General features: G+C 37.7%; 1 protein-coding gene across 5 annotated transcripts in view; it reads right to left on the bottom strand.

The window, feature by feature from the left end:
- Window positions 1-3,209: 3,209 nt before the first annotated feature.
- klc1a (kinesin light chain 1a) overlaps window positions 3,210-17,209 on the bottom strand; it is a 41,393-nt gene continuing 27,393 nt past the window's right edge. The window contains exons 11-16 of one of the 5 annotated variants that reach the window (XM_034123775.1): window positions 17,038-17,105; window positions 15,664-15,772; window positions 13,727-13,888; window positions 7,392-7,525; window positions 4,787-4,853; window positions 3,210-3,516 (exon numbers count right to left, since the gene is read on the bottom strand). In XM_034123775.1, the coding sequence (XP_033979666.1) occupies window positions 3,451-3,516; window positions 4,787-4,853; window positions 7,392-7,525; window positions 13,727-13,888; window positions 15,664-15,772; window positions 17,038-17,105 (606 nt within the window). In that variant the 3' untranslated portion in view covers window positions 3,210-3,450. Of the gene's footprint in view, window positions 3,517-4,786; window positions 4,854-7,391; window positions 7,526-8,884; window positions 10,640-13,726; window positions 13,889-15,663; window positions 15,773-17,037; window positions 17,106-17,209 lie in introns of those variants that run through there. The other 4 variants (XM_034123776.1, XM_034123778.1, XM_034123777.1 and 1 more) reach the window with 4 other exon arrangements.

The raw sequence follows: 17,209 nt of genomic DNA, 5'->3' as shown, positions 1-17,209 counted from the left end.
ACTATAAGAAGAAGAAATAAAAAATGCAAAAAAAGGACACAAGGAACAAAAAACTTTTCTTTGTTGACTGCACTTCCATAAACCCATACATTTACATTCACATCATCAGAAATAGTCTTGTGTTTTGATTCATAGTTTCTTTCACAGGGCAACAGTTTGAGCAACCTCTCTGACAAAACACTAAGCAACAGCCTCAGCTTTACTCAAACAGAGCATTATTATTAGCATGTATTATATATAGATTACAGTATATATACATACAAACAAATATTAAAAGGAACATTTCTTTTTTATTTCATCATTTTTATGTGAAATTGTAAAACACAACTTCAAAATCACTTCCAATCAGATTGTAACATTTGTCCAGTTTCAGTTTGTCATTCATCATATCATTATTAGACACTAGAAAGACACAATTAGTAATGATAAAATAAAACTATAATGTAATATAAAGTTTTATTCTTGTAGTTTTCAGGAGAAACTCTGAATCACATATATTCCATTTTTATATTTAATCATTATTTTTGCCTTTATATGCTTTCATATAAACCCACTTTGCATCTTGACCACAACTTCTAAACGTTTTATAGAAAATATAAACAATTCGTCATCACTTTGTTGCCAGTTGCTGTAAGTGTTGCCTGTCTAGATTTGCCCAAAATGTGGCCCAGTTCCTCAAAACCATCCGACGTGTTTAGGTTATGTGCCTCGTTACTTTGTGGATCCTCTGACAATAAGAAGACTGATCAACAGTCGACTAGAAGCTTCAACACCTGACTCTGTGACGTCAAACTGATCAAATCACCGTTACAAAGGAAATACAAATACACTTCATTCAGAACATTTGATTTTTAGCATTTTATAAAAATCACCGCGGCTTAGATTGAATTATTGCAGGCACAAAGGAAAAATTACCACAAATATTATTCATTTGATCAAATCCATTTCTTAGTTTTTTATTTACATTTCAGGGCTTCATTGTTGTTCTTTTAATAAGGAAAAAATAGATTTATATATAATATTTTTACTGAAAGCCTTCATTTAAATTCTTTACATTTTTATTAAAGAATGTAATATATTTAATTAAATAAATGACAAATTACAGTTTTTCCAACAATAAAACCAAAGCTTCATATAACAATTAAAGTTAATGTTATTTTCAATATTTTAAAACAAATCCCCATACTATGCACAGGTCTGTACAATTATTATGTTTGATTTTTTTTTTTATTGTGTCCCAATGTCTCCAGTTAAAATCCCTTAACAGTGATTGCGGATTTTTTTTTTTACAAAAATCTGAACTTGAAGAAGAATTTAGTCAATTCAGCCTGATGGTGTTTTTTTGGAAACCTGACCCTTTTTTAAAGATGGACAAAGTCTAAATCTGTTCAGGGTCCACATTATTTGGTTAAAGACAGAAATGTGTGTCTTGCAGATATAAAAAATAAGTATCAAAAGCTGGCAGATTACATATTTTCTTTAATTATTCCAACAGCTTTTCTGGTGTTAGGGTTTGCAGCGTTTCAGTGTCTTATAGGAAAATATATCAAATAACTTCTGCAGTTCTGCACAGTTTACAACTTCATTTATGTGATGCAGAATCAACTTTGTTATTTATTGTCATGTATATTATTAGATTATTAAATTACTTGTAGTTTTAAATAAGACTTCGCATTTCAAAGTGAATCGCTAACATACAATGATATTTATCATTAAACCATATCTATATTTATAACTATTTACAGGAGAAATACTCCCTCTTATTTTGGTAAAAGCAAATATACATGTTTTTCATTTGCATCTTAAATCTCTATTTTAACTAAATTACACAATTTCTACTTTTTGGTTGTTTTTTTTCCACTCGTTTTAAAGTGTTGTCTTGATTTAATACGAATATACTAGGAAGTAAAAATAAATGCTGTAACTTTTTCTCCGTTAAAGTGTAAAAGTGGAGAGGCTTCCACAGAGAGAGATCCTGAGAGCGTTTTTTATACAGGAAGATAGAAAGATAAACTCTTCAGAGCAGCGCGAGGACAGAAACACATAAAACATCATTTACAAAAATAAACCCAAATGTAAACGTAGACCTTCATACAGCAAAAGCAAAATCTTCAATCAGCGCAGGACGGAACATTTTAGGAGTCACTGTTCTAAAGAGTTGAGTTTTTCCTCCACAGGACTCCAACATTTGTGAAACATATTTAAGAGAACACATAGCCTTTGCAGACCATTGACATGCACAATAACCTACAGTATATAACACACTACAGGAAAAGGAAAACCCCAAAAGGCATAATAGGGCCTCTTTAATTAACCCAGTTCAGAACTTCATTTAGAAATCTGCAGATTGTAGTTTAGCGCTAAACTAACGCAGCGCTAAGCTAACGTCCGGTTCAGCCTACAGAGAGAGACGTCATTGCTGGACTTTCTCTGCAGAGTGGCTGCAGCTTTACCAATTAAAAACATTGTTTTGTATCTCATTGCTTGAGTTAAATCTCAGTAGGTGAAGTCATATAAAGTATTTAATATTTAAAAGTTAATAACAAAGTTTCCTTAAATTATGTATTTCCTGATTCCCTCATGAGCTCATTAGTGATCATTTGATATCACTTTCTGAAAACTGTGATATCTAAAGCTTTGCTTGACAAAATTCATTCAACTTGATGAAGGTTTACAGACTGAAACCTCTTCAATCAATGAACTACAGTGAACTACAGGATGTTAGAGTTCTTTCTGAGTTTTCGGCATATCCACTCTTTTAGGGGGAAATTAAAAAAGCACAAAAACAACAGCATGTGGAAGACACACGTAATGATAATTCAACAAAATATCAAGTGAATTTGACCCTTTATAGCATGGTTTGTTTAGGATTTAGGCTTCAGAGGTCGCAAAGCTAGTTCACCCACTTTGATTTAACTCGGACAATGAGCTGTCAGAGAAATGTTTAACACTAAAGCTCCACTCTGCATCTGCCTTCATGTAAGCAAAAGCATTACATATTGAAAAAGGACAATCACTCATACTAACACACATACAAATATCACACACACACACACACACACACACACACACACACACACACACACACACACACACACACACACACACACACACACACACACACACACACACACACACACACACACACACACACACACACACACACACACACACACACACACACACACACACACACACACACACACACACACACACACACACACACACACACACACACACACACACACACACACACACACAACTGTATCTTCATCTTCTTCTTGTTCCTCGATGTGTAAAACCCCACACACCTTCAGAAAGTGCAAAGCAGCCTGTACAGTGAGCACATGTGATGCTGAAGGATAATGAAGGGGGGGGGGGGGGGGGTTTACAGTGAGGAGGGGCCGGACAGGAAGTGACCTCACAGGCTCCTCGGGGGTCGACAGACCTTCAATGCGCCAGGTCCGTGTGGCTGGCACTCAGGTCACGACTTTTACTCAGACGATTATTTCGTTCCTGGAGAAAAAAGGAAACGTTTGATTAAACCATGTGTGCTCTTATTCAGAAAATTCAAAAAACATTTCCTTCTTTATTTTTTTATTATTTAAATCCCCAAATCTATCAAAGTATTTCGCTAAGAAAGGTTTTCTTATCACACTATGGGACTACAGTTCTAGATATTCAATTACAATCGAGTTCAAAGCAGTATTCCCATGTACCAAAAGACCACATATAGTGTGATATAAAAGATTTATCTTAATATTGAATTCTAACTCATATTTATTTAGACGAAAACACTCAACGAACATGGCTTTTTTTTTTTTTTTACAAATTATAGACAAACTATTCAAAGCTTTAGACAGAAATATGACTCAAAGATGTCTTAGATAAAGGAAATGTTTACTTAATGTAAAAATAAAAGGTTGTAATTTTCTTCTCCAACAGTATGAGGGTGGATTAGATCATGATTTTGATGTGCCTCAGTATACATTATCCCATCAAATCACACTGTCGCTTTCTTCAAGATAACAAAATAAAAACCCTGTTATTAATTTGTGTTGATTAGTGAACATCAACATGGTATGAAGTTAGTGTGTGAGTCTCACTCAGGTGGTTATTTATTACGTGATTTCCCCACCAAACAGATTCCCAGGTGACTTTACAGGCCTGTGTGTTTATATATATAATAACAAAATGAGATGAAAGAAAAGATCAGGTCAGAAAGCATCTGCAAAAAGTTTGTTTTAAACTTCTTGGTAAACCAGGTGAGCTGAAGGTTCAAAATAATAATAATTAAGTATATCTAATCTAAATGTAATCTAATGATATTGTTTTTAATTGAAGACACTTAATAAATTATTGTCTGATTTCCTGCATATATGAAGAGCAAATAAAGCTCTATAAACATGTTGGTGTTACTGTAAGCCTATAATAACAAAACATATCCCGCACATTTAAATGTATATTGTAAATGTAACTCATGTCATTTTGTTATTTCTATCAATACGATTATACACGTTTATTCTTATTTTATTTGTTCTTATTTATTTTAATCCCCATGTGTACCATCTATGTTTCTCTCTTATTCTGTTGTTGCTGTAACACCTGAATCTCCCTACGGGGGTCAAAAAAGGTCCATCTTATCTTATCTTATATTAAAGGAGGTAGTTATCCTTAAATATAAGAACAGTGGGACCTTTATAGAAACTGAACTTTGACCTTTCCTTATCGGTCACCAGCAGGTTATAAACAAACTCTCAGATACTTGGGACCCTCGTCTCCTTACTTGGTAGTGGTCGATGGCAGCTCTGTCCGCCACGTTAAGAACGCCCAGAGAGCTCGCCCGCTTCATGCTGCACCAGCAGGGACATGCACCGGTGGGGGGGGGGGGGGGGGGAGGTGGAAGAGAGTGAAGGTTGAGGGGTGATGTAGAGGTGAGGAGGTGAAAGGGCGAGGAGGTGGAGAGTGAAGGGTGAGAGGTTGAGAGGGATGTGGAGGTGAGGATGTTTGTGTTGGTTAATAACATACATGATATTTCCACACAGATGTTAGTATCACAGAGAAATGCTTCTCACTGTCTGCCTCCACAACACATGACAGCTAACTGATCTTGGTTTGAGTTACAGAGACACTCTGAATTAGACTACTTTATTTTTATGATTTATTAAACAGATAAAAATAGTACATGTTCAGATTTGAGAGGCTGAACAGCTCTCTTTCTTCGCATGAAAACGACTGTGTTGTTGTTTCCTCTGTGGGTAAACTAAAGATTAGTGGTATATTAAGAAGTGAGAAGAAAGTGACCCTATAGACGTAATGGCTTGAATTGAATGCATTGTAAGTCAAAAGTAAACCATTATGTAAGGTTTCTTATCAGAAGGTGGTACCAGCCCTTTTATTTGAGTTATCCACGAGAGGTGTTTTTATTGATAAGCAGTTAACTCATATTTATATGTCAGTGAAGATCATGCACACCAACATGCCCCAAAAAAATGATGTGAATAAAATCACTGCAGAAACGCAACCTAAATTATTAATAATAATAATAATAATAATAATATGCGTATAATTCTTTTGACTCAAATTCAAGATTAAATACATGTTTTTTTCCGGATGTTTTGCAGGTTATAACCCACTCCCTTAGCTTGGAGGATAGCTTATGGTTTGTAGGACACGCCTGATTGGATGTATTTTACATGTTTTGCATCTAAAACTGGCCCCATTTTCTTGGCAGGAAGTCGCAACTCTTCCCAATTTTATGGAAAACTCTTAGGAATACCTAAAGCCTTGTTCTGTGAGTCACAACCAGGTAACTGAAGCACTTTGTGTGTTGTTCATCATCCCTTTGGCCTTTTCTCCCTAACTGTCAAATAAAAATAAAAAGCGCTCAAGACAGTGTTTTAGCTATTTTAGGAGGTGGTTTCTTGTCGACTTGTTAAAATGAAAGTTTCTGCAGTGATTGAACATCACAAATCGGTCGATGATGATGATGATGATAATTGCAGCCACATCACCATGTCCACCATCTTTAGAGCCACAGAGAAGAGCAGAGAGGAAACAGAGACCAGGGAGCACACAGACGAGGCATGCAACTCCAAACATTCAAATGAACACATTTATTCATAAATAAAAATTCAATAACAAAAAAAAACAGCCATGCAGACAGGTTGGTTTTTGGGGAATTCACAAAGAAAATAATAAAATCCAGAGACTAAAACGGAACTATATTTCAAAACAAATTGAAATAAATAGTCCCAAAGCCACACAATGCAATAAATAGGTGTAACTATTAGTGGTTAAAACAAAATAAACGAGTTCCACAGGCATAACGAGCATTAAGGCGTTTCACAAGCAGACTTTAGTTTGTTTCCGTTGCAGTTTCTACACGTCGCCCGTCACAGAAAGAGAGTTTGAAACAGTTGCATAATATTCCCATTTCATCAGTACACTTCTGCACACCGCTCAGTTAGTTTCCTTTGGACACTTTAATCATGCTCAGGTTTGATCACACGGGGGAATATTAGGACCACTGTAAGGAACATTTAAATTCAAAATTACTTAAAGGATTAAGTAATAATTTGAAGAAGAACTATGATAAATGAAAATATTGTTTTTGGAAAAAAAGTCAACAATTAACAAGAATAGGTCGATTTTTTTATCAGAAAAAAGCTGTAATCTTTTTAATTGTAGCAAAGACACCATTTTCTTGAAATATAAAACATTTTACCACTTTTTCTTAAAAAATTACAACTATTTAACAACTTTTTTCTAAATATAATTTTTTTCTTAAAAATCCAACCACTATTTATATACAATTTATGGCAACTCATATCTAAAAATATAATGACTTTTTCTTGAATTCTTACAAACTTTGATCTTAAAGTTTTGCAACTCTAATCTGTGTACCCATAACTTTTATTAAATACTAAAAAAGAATACTTAATATTCTGAGAAAAAATACGTAACATTTTTAAGTGTTTTCATGTAATATTATAGGAACCTTTTCTCTAAATATTGCACTTATGACTCTTTTCTTTACAGTAAATAACATTGTTATATTTTGTCTGTTTATTCCGAAACTAACAATACTTTTTACAGTTTTTCTGAAAGTTTTTTTTAACAGTGGTCCTTATATTTAATAACAGCTAGACCAAACCATGCAGAATAAAGTCACTGTCCAGAGGCAGTGGAGAACAGAGTGAACCGATGTGAGGGGAAAGGCCCAGTGTGAGTGTCAGTGAAAGCTCCCTCCATCATTTCATGTGCAAACAGCTTAAAAGTTACTTCACCGCCAGCAAAGCACAGCGAATCCCTTCTTTTTTTGGTTAGTGCCGGCTCCTTCCTCCAGTGCATAAAGTGAGAGTCACCAGGTGCATGATGGGGATAGTTACCCAGGGTTTTTGGGCTCGCTGTCTCGGGACGAGCCGCCGCCTTTCAGCTTGCGGACGAGTTTCTCGCTGCTGCGGCGGATCGACGCTCGCAGTTTACTGAAGGAGCCGCTCCTCTTCAGAGAGCCGGAGCCGTCCTGAGGGGAGAGGGCGCAGCGTTACACTCGGTCACAGTAACACACACACATTCTTTATTTTTTAAAAGAGTGCTTTTACACACCCACACAGTCAGTGTTCGTCCTGTGTGAACATTAGTGTCAGACCCATGTGACCCACAAAAAAAAAGATTAAAAAAGGGTATCTTTTAGTCTAAATAATTTAAAATGCTATATATGTAGGCTAAAACACCAAAGCACATTGAGTGTTAATATAAGTTTTCCTTGGGCCATAACATTTACATTTGGATGTCTCTTTCAAGTTTTAGGTTTTACTTGCAGATTTAAACAAAAGGGTTTATGGGTCAAACGCAAATATTGATCATTAAAGGGGCACGATCTTTTCAATGCAAAAGACCACGTGCCTTCACGATGCAGTGATGCAGATTCATTGTAAACCTGTGAAGTTGCCATGCGCATTGTACTTCCAAACTGCACACTAATGCTGCACACAGATGAACTATTTATTGCGCTGCTATTTGTTAGTGTTTCACCTTCAGCTAACGGTACATGGAGTCCTTCTTGACGGGTGAGGTTAAGCTCACTACCACCTTTACATACTTTTAAGTACCTGGATCAGTCTTTTGAAAAAGTGTTGCCCCTTGTGAATTCAACATAACCAGGACTGATGACCTATTAAGGCTGCATGGCAACTCCATCTTTAACACTCAGAACTGGGTTTAACAGGATTCTTTAGTTCATGTAAAATGACCTGGGACATGATCCATTAGAGTCAATTCCAGCCTCAATGGATGTAATCAAAGCACCAGTGTTTCTGGCAGAGTAATGTTGGTTTGAGTGAAAGAAGGTGAAGCCGATAATGAAGCTGAGCATGCTGGGTACTGACTAAATACTGTAAAAACAAAAAGCTAATATTGGCTGATAGTATCAATATTGGTAAATAATTAACTGTAAATCAGAAACTGTGGCTCTTTTGATCAAAGAGCAAAGTTAACTCAAACAGTGAAAGTGTCTTCATGAGCGGGGTCTCTGCTACTTAATAATCATAATTAAATCCTGTTTTATGTAATCTAATCAACCAATTTGTTCATAGTCATTTAGCGGCACTGAATGAATGTAATGACATCTGGAATCAACCATGGAATGGCAAACGTGTATCTATGAGCACATTTCAGATCACTTTTTGAAGATCAAAAAGGATGTGGTGATGCAGAGATCACACAGTGTTTAATAGCCAAAGTTAGGTGTGTTAGTGTGAAGTGTTTACAAAATGCTTTGAGTCAAGTTTCCAGATCTGCAGCTGAGGTTATTATTATTATTAGATATGAAGGCACACACACAGAAAAGAGAGGGGACACACAAAGAGGCGACAGGCACAGGTTTCAGGTGAGCAAAGAGTTTAGATTTTATTAGAAGTTAAGAAAGACAAACTGTAAGATGCACACAGGACAGGAAGGACACGCAGAAAGGTTATTAGCCAGAGCAAAGAAACAGAGACAAGAAGACTATTTTATTTCCCAGATTTCAAACAAATGCAATATTAGTGCGCCCACGCTGATATGTATTTACAGAGATATACAGAAGGTAACAGGCGCGATGCACTATGTTCAGGACAAAAGCTTCATTTCATTTCCCTACAAACTGACATTAAGTGGGAAATGTCACATTTATCAGATAACCTCTATTCTATTGAAGTTAATCAGATCGTGCATGAATCCTATCCCTTTTAACGTGTCCTCTTGTTAAGTTTTCAACGTTAGTTTATTCTGATTTCATTGTGAACAGATGACACGCAGCAGAGACTAAAGACTAAACTCTAACAGAGCCACAATCCACGGTGCTTCTTCTCGATCATGCTGACGAGAAACGCTGATGTTATTTACAGCATGTTAAGAGTCACACTGAGCTGTGAGTCACCACTAATGAAGGTTAGGTGTAAATGCTGAGTTAAACTGAGAGACTTCACGGATAGAAAGAGAAAGAGAAAGAGAAAGAGAAAGAGAAAGAGAAAGAGAAAGAGAGAGAGAGAGAAGTTAGTGTTCAAAGTATAACTCTGACCATTTCAAACCTGGAATAAAGGTTGTATTTGTTTAGAGTGACATAAAGAGGATGTTGCCGTTAACATGGTGTGAAGTTTATACTATCCATTCCTTATTTTAGTGATATACGTTCTCCCATTTTGTTGTTGTATTAATCAATGTATTGTTTTTATCTTAATAAAGACAGAAACAACTGATAGATTTCAGAGGCAAATCCTCGCATTTCAGAGATTAAACACATTTTTGGCAGTTTTTGACAACTGACTGATATGATTCGTCACTTCTGTGTCCATTGACTAATGAAGTTCTATATTACTTTCATTTTTCACATCACTCTAGCAGATGCTCAGGAGGTCACTAATGATATGATGAAGCAATGGCTAAGACACAGTAAATACACATAAAAGGTTACTATATTATATGTTGAAATATATACACACTTGTGGTGCTTTGGTATCAGATGTTGCCTCATTGTTTAAAGCTCCAAGTAATCAAATAACATAGCAATTGTTGTTTGGGTGTTCAGGTGAAACATGGAGAGAGTTGGGCTTTAAAAGAACAAGGTAGCAGGCAGAGATTTGGTTTAAGGGCGTACTGTTGATCTCCTTTACACATTCACCCCAAACAGCCTATCTATGAGTCTACTGCCAATGTGAACGTTTAAAGACAGCAGAGAGGGACAGAAAGAGAGGAAGCAGAGATAAAGGACAGCAGGAACAACATGAGAAGAGTTTAGTGTTGATATAAAGAAACATCCCCCCGGTCTCTTCCCCCCCCACAGCAGAAACACACAGTCCAATACAACGCTTCAAGACAGATACGGAAGCACAACGTTGGATTTAGACACACAAGCTGCCTCACATTTCCCACAAAACCCAGCACAAAGAGGGGTTTATTAACATTATAGCTCCGGTTAGTGAAGGATCCCCGTCAAGACACCCAGAGGTGGGGGAGGAGAATAAGATAGAGAGATGGGGGGGGGGGGGGAGGGGAGTCAGAGCTGAAGAAAACGGCAAAGCTGAAGCGTGGAGGCGAGGCGTCCGTCATGCAGAAGACAAGTTTATTCAGAACCATTACAAGGCATCTGGAGTTATGCCTGCCGGTCACACGGAGCAGGAAGAGAGAGAAACACACAGAGAGAAATAAAAGAGATGAGAGAAAGTTTGTAAAGGAGGAATTTAGTGAGTGAGAAGGAGGAAGAGAAGGGGAAGAGAAACAGATTAGAGAGACTGATAAAGTTATCGAGGTCACAGATCAGACACAGTGTTTCTCCACCAGCGTGTGCGAACGAGCAGATTTCAGTATTTAGTTTCTCTGAGGCCATTTTCCACAGTCCGGTCCAAACTGCCTCTGGTCTCACCCACTGACTCGTTAAACTCAGAAAAAACAAAACAAACCATTTTTTTCTTTTTCCCCAATAATTGACTTGCCAAGGTACAATCAAAGCAGATGGGTTTTCAGTTATCGACCATGCCCATCTACTCTGGTTCTTGTCATTAGGCTGGTTTATATAACACAATTCTAATATTTAAATACAATATAATACTATAAAACGTCTTTCTGTTGTTCATTCTGCTTAGAGCAGGGGTGTCAAACTCAAGGCCCGCGGACCATTTCCGGCACGCAACCTTATTTTTTGTGGCCCGCAAGAGCTTGCAAAGAATATAATACATTTATTATATGATTACATGCCGCTTTACAGAAGCACGTTGGCCATAAACTACATGTCCCACAATGCATCTCATTTTGTGACATGCGCCCTGAAGAGACTTGAAATTATTTGCCCTAGACTTCTGCTTTCAGATGTAGTTCATTATGAAGTTATTACCCTATCCAATAATAATCCAATGCAGAGGCAATAATGTAATATAAATACATTATTTTATATATATTTATATATGTATATATATTTATATAGTCTTAAAGTTACAACCGGCCCTTTGAGTGCAACCATAATGCTAATGTGGCCCCAATGAAATTGAGTTTGACACCCCTGGCTAGAGTTACTGTGTTGTGATTCACAGAGTTTCCACCAGGTGGCGCTCTAGCACAGTGTACTATGGTGGAGGGATACTGTGTCTGTATCTGAAACATTGTTGAGCACAACTTACATCAACAAGAACAGATTACACTCTGTAAGAGCACCACAAAACAAAACCAAACACAGAGGGGATGCCGGGAGGAGAAGGATGAGAGCAGCCAGACGAATACTCTCTATATGATATTCTTTTATGATCTGTTTCTTGTATGGGGCTACATAGGAACAAAGTACAATACTGACCGTTTAGACTTAAAATATCAAGTACTATTTCAGAGTTTCCTAAAACCCTAATATATCCAACACAATTTTACATAGAAATTTAAAGGAAAATGCAAAATATACACACCTGTAAAGCTAAAAACTGAGTAATATTTATACATTTGATTTATTTTGTATCTACAAATGAATGAATTAACTATTTTTAGCTCTGGATTTAAGTTTATTCAATTGTTGCAGCATTGTGCATTTGATTAAATACACATGTATTCCTCTCTGGCTGCCAACATGCAAAGCAAAGGAAAGACACAAAGATAACCAAATAAATCACACTTCTCATTCTCAGGCAGCGGGTCGTCACACAGATGCAAAGGAGAGGTTCATCAACACATAAACACACAGGTACAAACATCACAGTGGACACGGATATCACAGAAAGAGTACAGTACAGAGCCCGTGTTGAGTCAGGTGAACACACTGAAGAGTCACGCTGCTTCTCAGAGGAATTATTTATAATAAAGTGAAAGAAAACGCCTGTGGAGAGAGCTGGAGTGGAAGTGAAAATATATTCGAAAGCTTGGAAGAAAAACATGTGGTTTGACAGCTACAGTGAAGAGGGTTAAAATAACATAATACTATGTTTATATCCATCTCAGGTAGATCATAATAACTGTTCTTACCAATCACTTATAACATAATCTGAATCATTACAACTGCAGAGGTACAATATGTGATTAGGCTTTTTCCTAAACTATCAAATGCAGCCCTTGAATTACATTTAGTGTGAGTTGTGGAGAAGTTGTAGAATTGTCAATAATTTTGCCTATTATTTTTTGGTCATGTAATATTGACCAATTGTATGAGAAGTTATACATTAAGAGGTTGCAAAAAGGTTAGTATTGTATTTTTTTGTGCATTTTACATTATTTACTAACTTATTATTAAACTTCCAGCTGCAGCTCTTCCAGGTTCGACAGGCTGCTTCCTGATATAAATAGGTCCAGAGATCAGCTGCTGATGTGAGATTGTCTGCAGGAGGCTGGAGGATAATAACTAGCTGACAGTGTGTATGAGGGGCGATGCTGATTGGTTGTTCAGGGCGCTATGACTACTGTTGCTAAGTGAGCAGCCGCAGAAGAAAGATGGAGAGCAGCCTGCAGAGATTCTACATCTACAGTTTCTTATTGCAGTCACTAGAAGCTGAGAAAATACTGCAGAGAAACGTTCGGAAAGTGGCTCTGCAGCAGCAGCAGAGGGGTTAACATGTGAAACCACAGCGGCTTTACGGCTGGGAGAGCAGCTTTTACAGAGAGTTAGTTGGAAAAGCTTTAGAAAGAGAGAGTTTAGTGGTTTACTATGATCAAAGCACTATGTAAATGTAAACACACTACAACTGAAGCACCTACTGTGAGAGACTTAACATCCAGCCAAGAAAAGCTTTTCTTTTATTAATCAAAGTGTAACAGTGAAGCTCAAGCAACAGCTACTGCGGGAGAGGATTCTGACAGTCAATCAGCAAACTACGTGTAGCAGAGTACAGAAATAATCTTAACTATCCTTTTTACATGTTTCTCATTTAAATAACTGTTATCATCAGAGTTAAATAACCTCATAGTATCTTTCTTGACAGAAACCACTGGAAACCTGATTATCATTTACATTTGTTATCTTATAATGACGACAACACGTCTACTGTACACACCCCAGCACTAGTACATAGTATCTAAGTACAGCAGTTGATGCTCCAGATTTAAAAATAATGGACATCTCTCTGTAGCAACAGTATATACACTGTGTGTCTCATACATCTATTTCAACAGGATGTTTATCCAGCGTGATCAGTTAGCATGTGGCTTCTGTCCAGAAAGGAACTGTGTATGTGTGCAGACTCTCAGATGTGTGTGTAGGGCTGTGTACTGTACTTACCCCGTTCCACTCCACGCTCATACTCACTTCCTCGCCACCGTCCGGCCCGCTCTCGTACTTCACCGTGTCGGAGGTCAAGCTCTCGCGGCTCCGCTGCTTCTCGCGGGCCTCGGGCTCGCTCAGGACCTCCGCCACGCGCTGCTTATGCACGGTGTCCAGACCCTGAGCAACACACACACATACACACACCAGGATACACAAAACAGCAATTAATGTCAATGTAATTATTGCAGTTAAAGCAGAAGCTGGAACACCGCGGACACACACACACACACACACACACACACACACACACACACACACACACACACACACACACACACACACACACACACACACACACACCACACTACACACACACACACACACACACACACACACACACACACACACACACACACACACACACACACACACACACACACACACACACACACACACACACACACACACACACACACACACACACCACACACACACACACACACACACACACACACACACAACACACACACACACACACACACACACACACACAACACACACACACATAATATTAAAGCTTTAGACTTCTACCACCTGCTGCACTGAACCCAGGCTCTGGCACACACTCACATTTTATATTAAGACACCAGCTGGTACGAACTAATTCAGCAAAGTCAGTTACCAAAGCACAACTGGTTTCTCAAAAGGAAACTGTTAAGCAGCAAACAGAAAGCTGTTCCTGAGAATCAGAGCTGCCACCACTAATATGTATTCAGAATCAGAATCAGAAACAGGTTTATTACCAGGTAGGCTTACTGTACACGTACGAGGAATTTGATTACACCATTAAGAGCAAATAGGAGTACTCGATAGAAGTCATTATGCTTCTTAATATTTGTCGAAGACGTGTTGTAATTTCACTATGTCATGTTTACAGAGTACACTTTCCCTCTTCAGCAGATTCATGAGAAAACGGCTTCCTAGTGTTAAACTCTGCAGAGTCAAGTAGAGGGGGGGCTTAAAGTTTTAATTTGAAGAATGTGCATTTAATAGCTAATTCAGTAGGATTTCTCCCAAGGAACAATTTCTGTAAGGGAATTAGCTTTTTTTTATATAGTTAAAGCTAAACAATTATCGTGTTTCCCCAGAGTGCGGACGAATGCAAAGACTTCTCCGTCTGAGGAATAAATGATTCATGGTGGAAAAACACCAGAGCAGTGACGGTGTCTGAATGTAAGTGCTTGTTACTTTACCTTTATTTACATTTACATAATGCGAATTTTTAATCTGTACTGAATATTTAAAATGCAATACATTTGTTGGACATGAATTATTTAAAATGTAAAAATTACTTCAGGCGCCTTCCTCTCACAAAGTGCATTAATATTTGAAAAGCTGATTCAACACCATGATCACCGTTCTCTATTACATGGTTAACATCTTTCCTGTTAACTAAATGACACAAAAAATGAAAAAGAACCAAAACATTTTAGAGAAATTGTCAAATCAAAATATTGATTTAAATTAATGTAATCGGACTCTAAACAGGTATAAATAATCGTATTACCAAAGCTTCACTCTCTCCAGCTAGAGAGGCACTAAATGAATCCAGTAATGTAACTATCATGTACTACTGCCCAACTGAGAGATGAGGATAATTACATTCTCAGAGAAAATGCAAATTCAGGATAAAACCACTTTTTATCTCCACATGAAACCCAATAAAGGCTCAAAAGTAGCCCACCATGAGAGGAGGTGAAAAACTGCCGGGTTCTCAGCGTCTCAGTTTATTATCTCATCCCTATTTTTCACTTTATTAAACATTATCTGCCTTTTTTATCTGCTATTAATTCTGAGCCGACCCTTTTTATTGAAACTCTGCAGCTTTAACACTGACAGTGACGTGTTAACTGCAGCCAGGAGTCCTGCGTTATTAGTCATGGAGACCACACCTGCTTTCTGGAGCGCATGGCAGCTTCCTCCAGGGTCTCGGCCGCCTCGAACTTGCCCTGCCGCCTGTAGAGGGCGCCCAGGTTCTTCAGGGTGGTCGTCACTGTGGGGCTGCAAAACAAGGAGGAGGAACATCTTAGCAGAGAGAATATAAAAGGTGAAGCAGGCTTTTTTTTATATTAAAGAGGACCTATCATGCAAAATGCACCTTTTGATGTCTTTTATACATAAATATGTGTCTTCGGTGTGTCAGGGAACTCACGCAGCGTCAGAAAATAAAACCCTTTCTCTTTTCCTCCGTACCCACATCTTTTAAAAACGGGGGTACAACGGTACAATACAGATTTGCTGCCGATATTACGTCATTTCGGATGGCGGACCCACAGAAAGATGTTATCAGAAACAATGCCTGACGTGTTTTGGACGTAATCTCGTCTTTGTTTACATTAGCAAGCATCGCTAACACTCAGAGCTAACCTGTACTGGAGAGCACATGTGTTTAAAAAGCAGGAAATATAAAAAAGAACTAACCTTGTGATAAACCCGCAAGAAAAAAGCATTTGAGCTCCATACTGTATCAGAAATAATCCTTGATGTGGTTTAGAACAGGATGGCGTTTTATCACAGCAGAATTTAACTTTATCTCCGGTAGAATTCTGATCAGGCATTAGCTCCGCCTCCCCTTTTTTTTTTTTTTTTTACCTAAGGACCCGCGTTTCTTTAACAGGGGAGGTATGAGCAGTATGAGGCATGGCTACAATGGGTGATCTGTTTGGTATTTTAAGCAAAAAACATCACAGACATGTTTTGTATAGGTATGGCCCTACAATATATTTTTCCAATATAGCATGATAGGTCCACTTTAACTCGACAAAAACACCAATTAATAGCTAATTAAGCTGTAATTTCTTTGGATAGAAGAGCAAAACAATGACACACAGGGTAAGGTCTTTCTCTAAATGAACTAAAATATGTCTGTTTTGTAATAAAAATCAGCTTAATATGATTTTATATCAGAGTTCGATCCCAGATCAGCAGAATCGATCTGAGTGGGTCAGGTGATGAACAAAAAGGGCTGAAGGGTTTACTTTGCTATTTCTATATCGAATTCCTGGATGATTTTACTGCAGTTGGGAGGATTTTCTGGTTTTGCTGGTCCTGTCTGGTGAATGAGCTGAAACCGGTTTCATTTTATATAAACCGGCTGAACAAGCATTTCTCATTATGACACGTAAATTCATTTTGTGGCCATTGCAGTATGAGAATTAAAGCTTTAATCCTTTATTTTTATCTTTTTCTAAGGGAACATTAGAAGACATTTTGTTTTGTTTCCCACTCATCTTCACTCAGACACTGAATTAATTAGAAACACTGACCTGTCCACTTTGCAGGCTTTGTACCAGCCTCCGTACTCCCCAAAAGGTGAGCCGTCCTTCTGCTTGCCCTAAGACAGAAAAACCATGTTCATAAGCTTTCTACAAAACTGTTTTAAGGGAATCTACATCTACTAACCCGAACATTTAACATCAGGAAAAGAACCACAGACTT

This window comes from Trematomus bernacchii, unplaced genomic scaffold (assembly GCF_902827165.1).
Source record: "Trematomus bernacchii unplaced genomic scaffold, fTreBer1.1, whole genome shotgun sequence".
Taxonomy (NCBI): domain Eukaryota; kingdom Metazoa; phylum Chordata; class Actinopteri; order Perciformes; family Nototheniidae; genus Trematomus; species Trematomus bernacchii.
The sequence above is the reverse complement of the archived record's forward strand: the minus strand, read 5'-3'. Positions and strand labels throughout refer to the sequence as shown.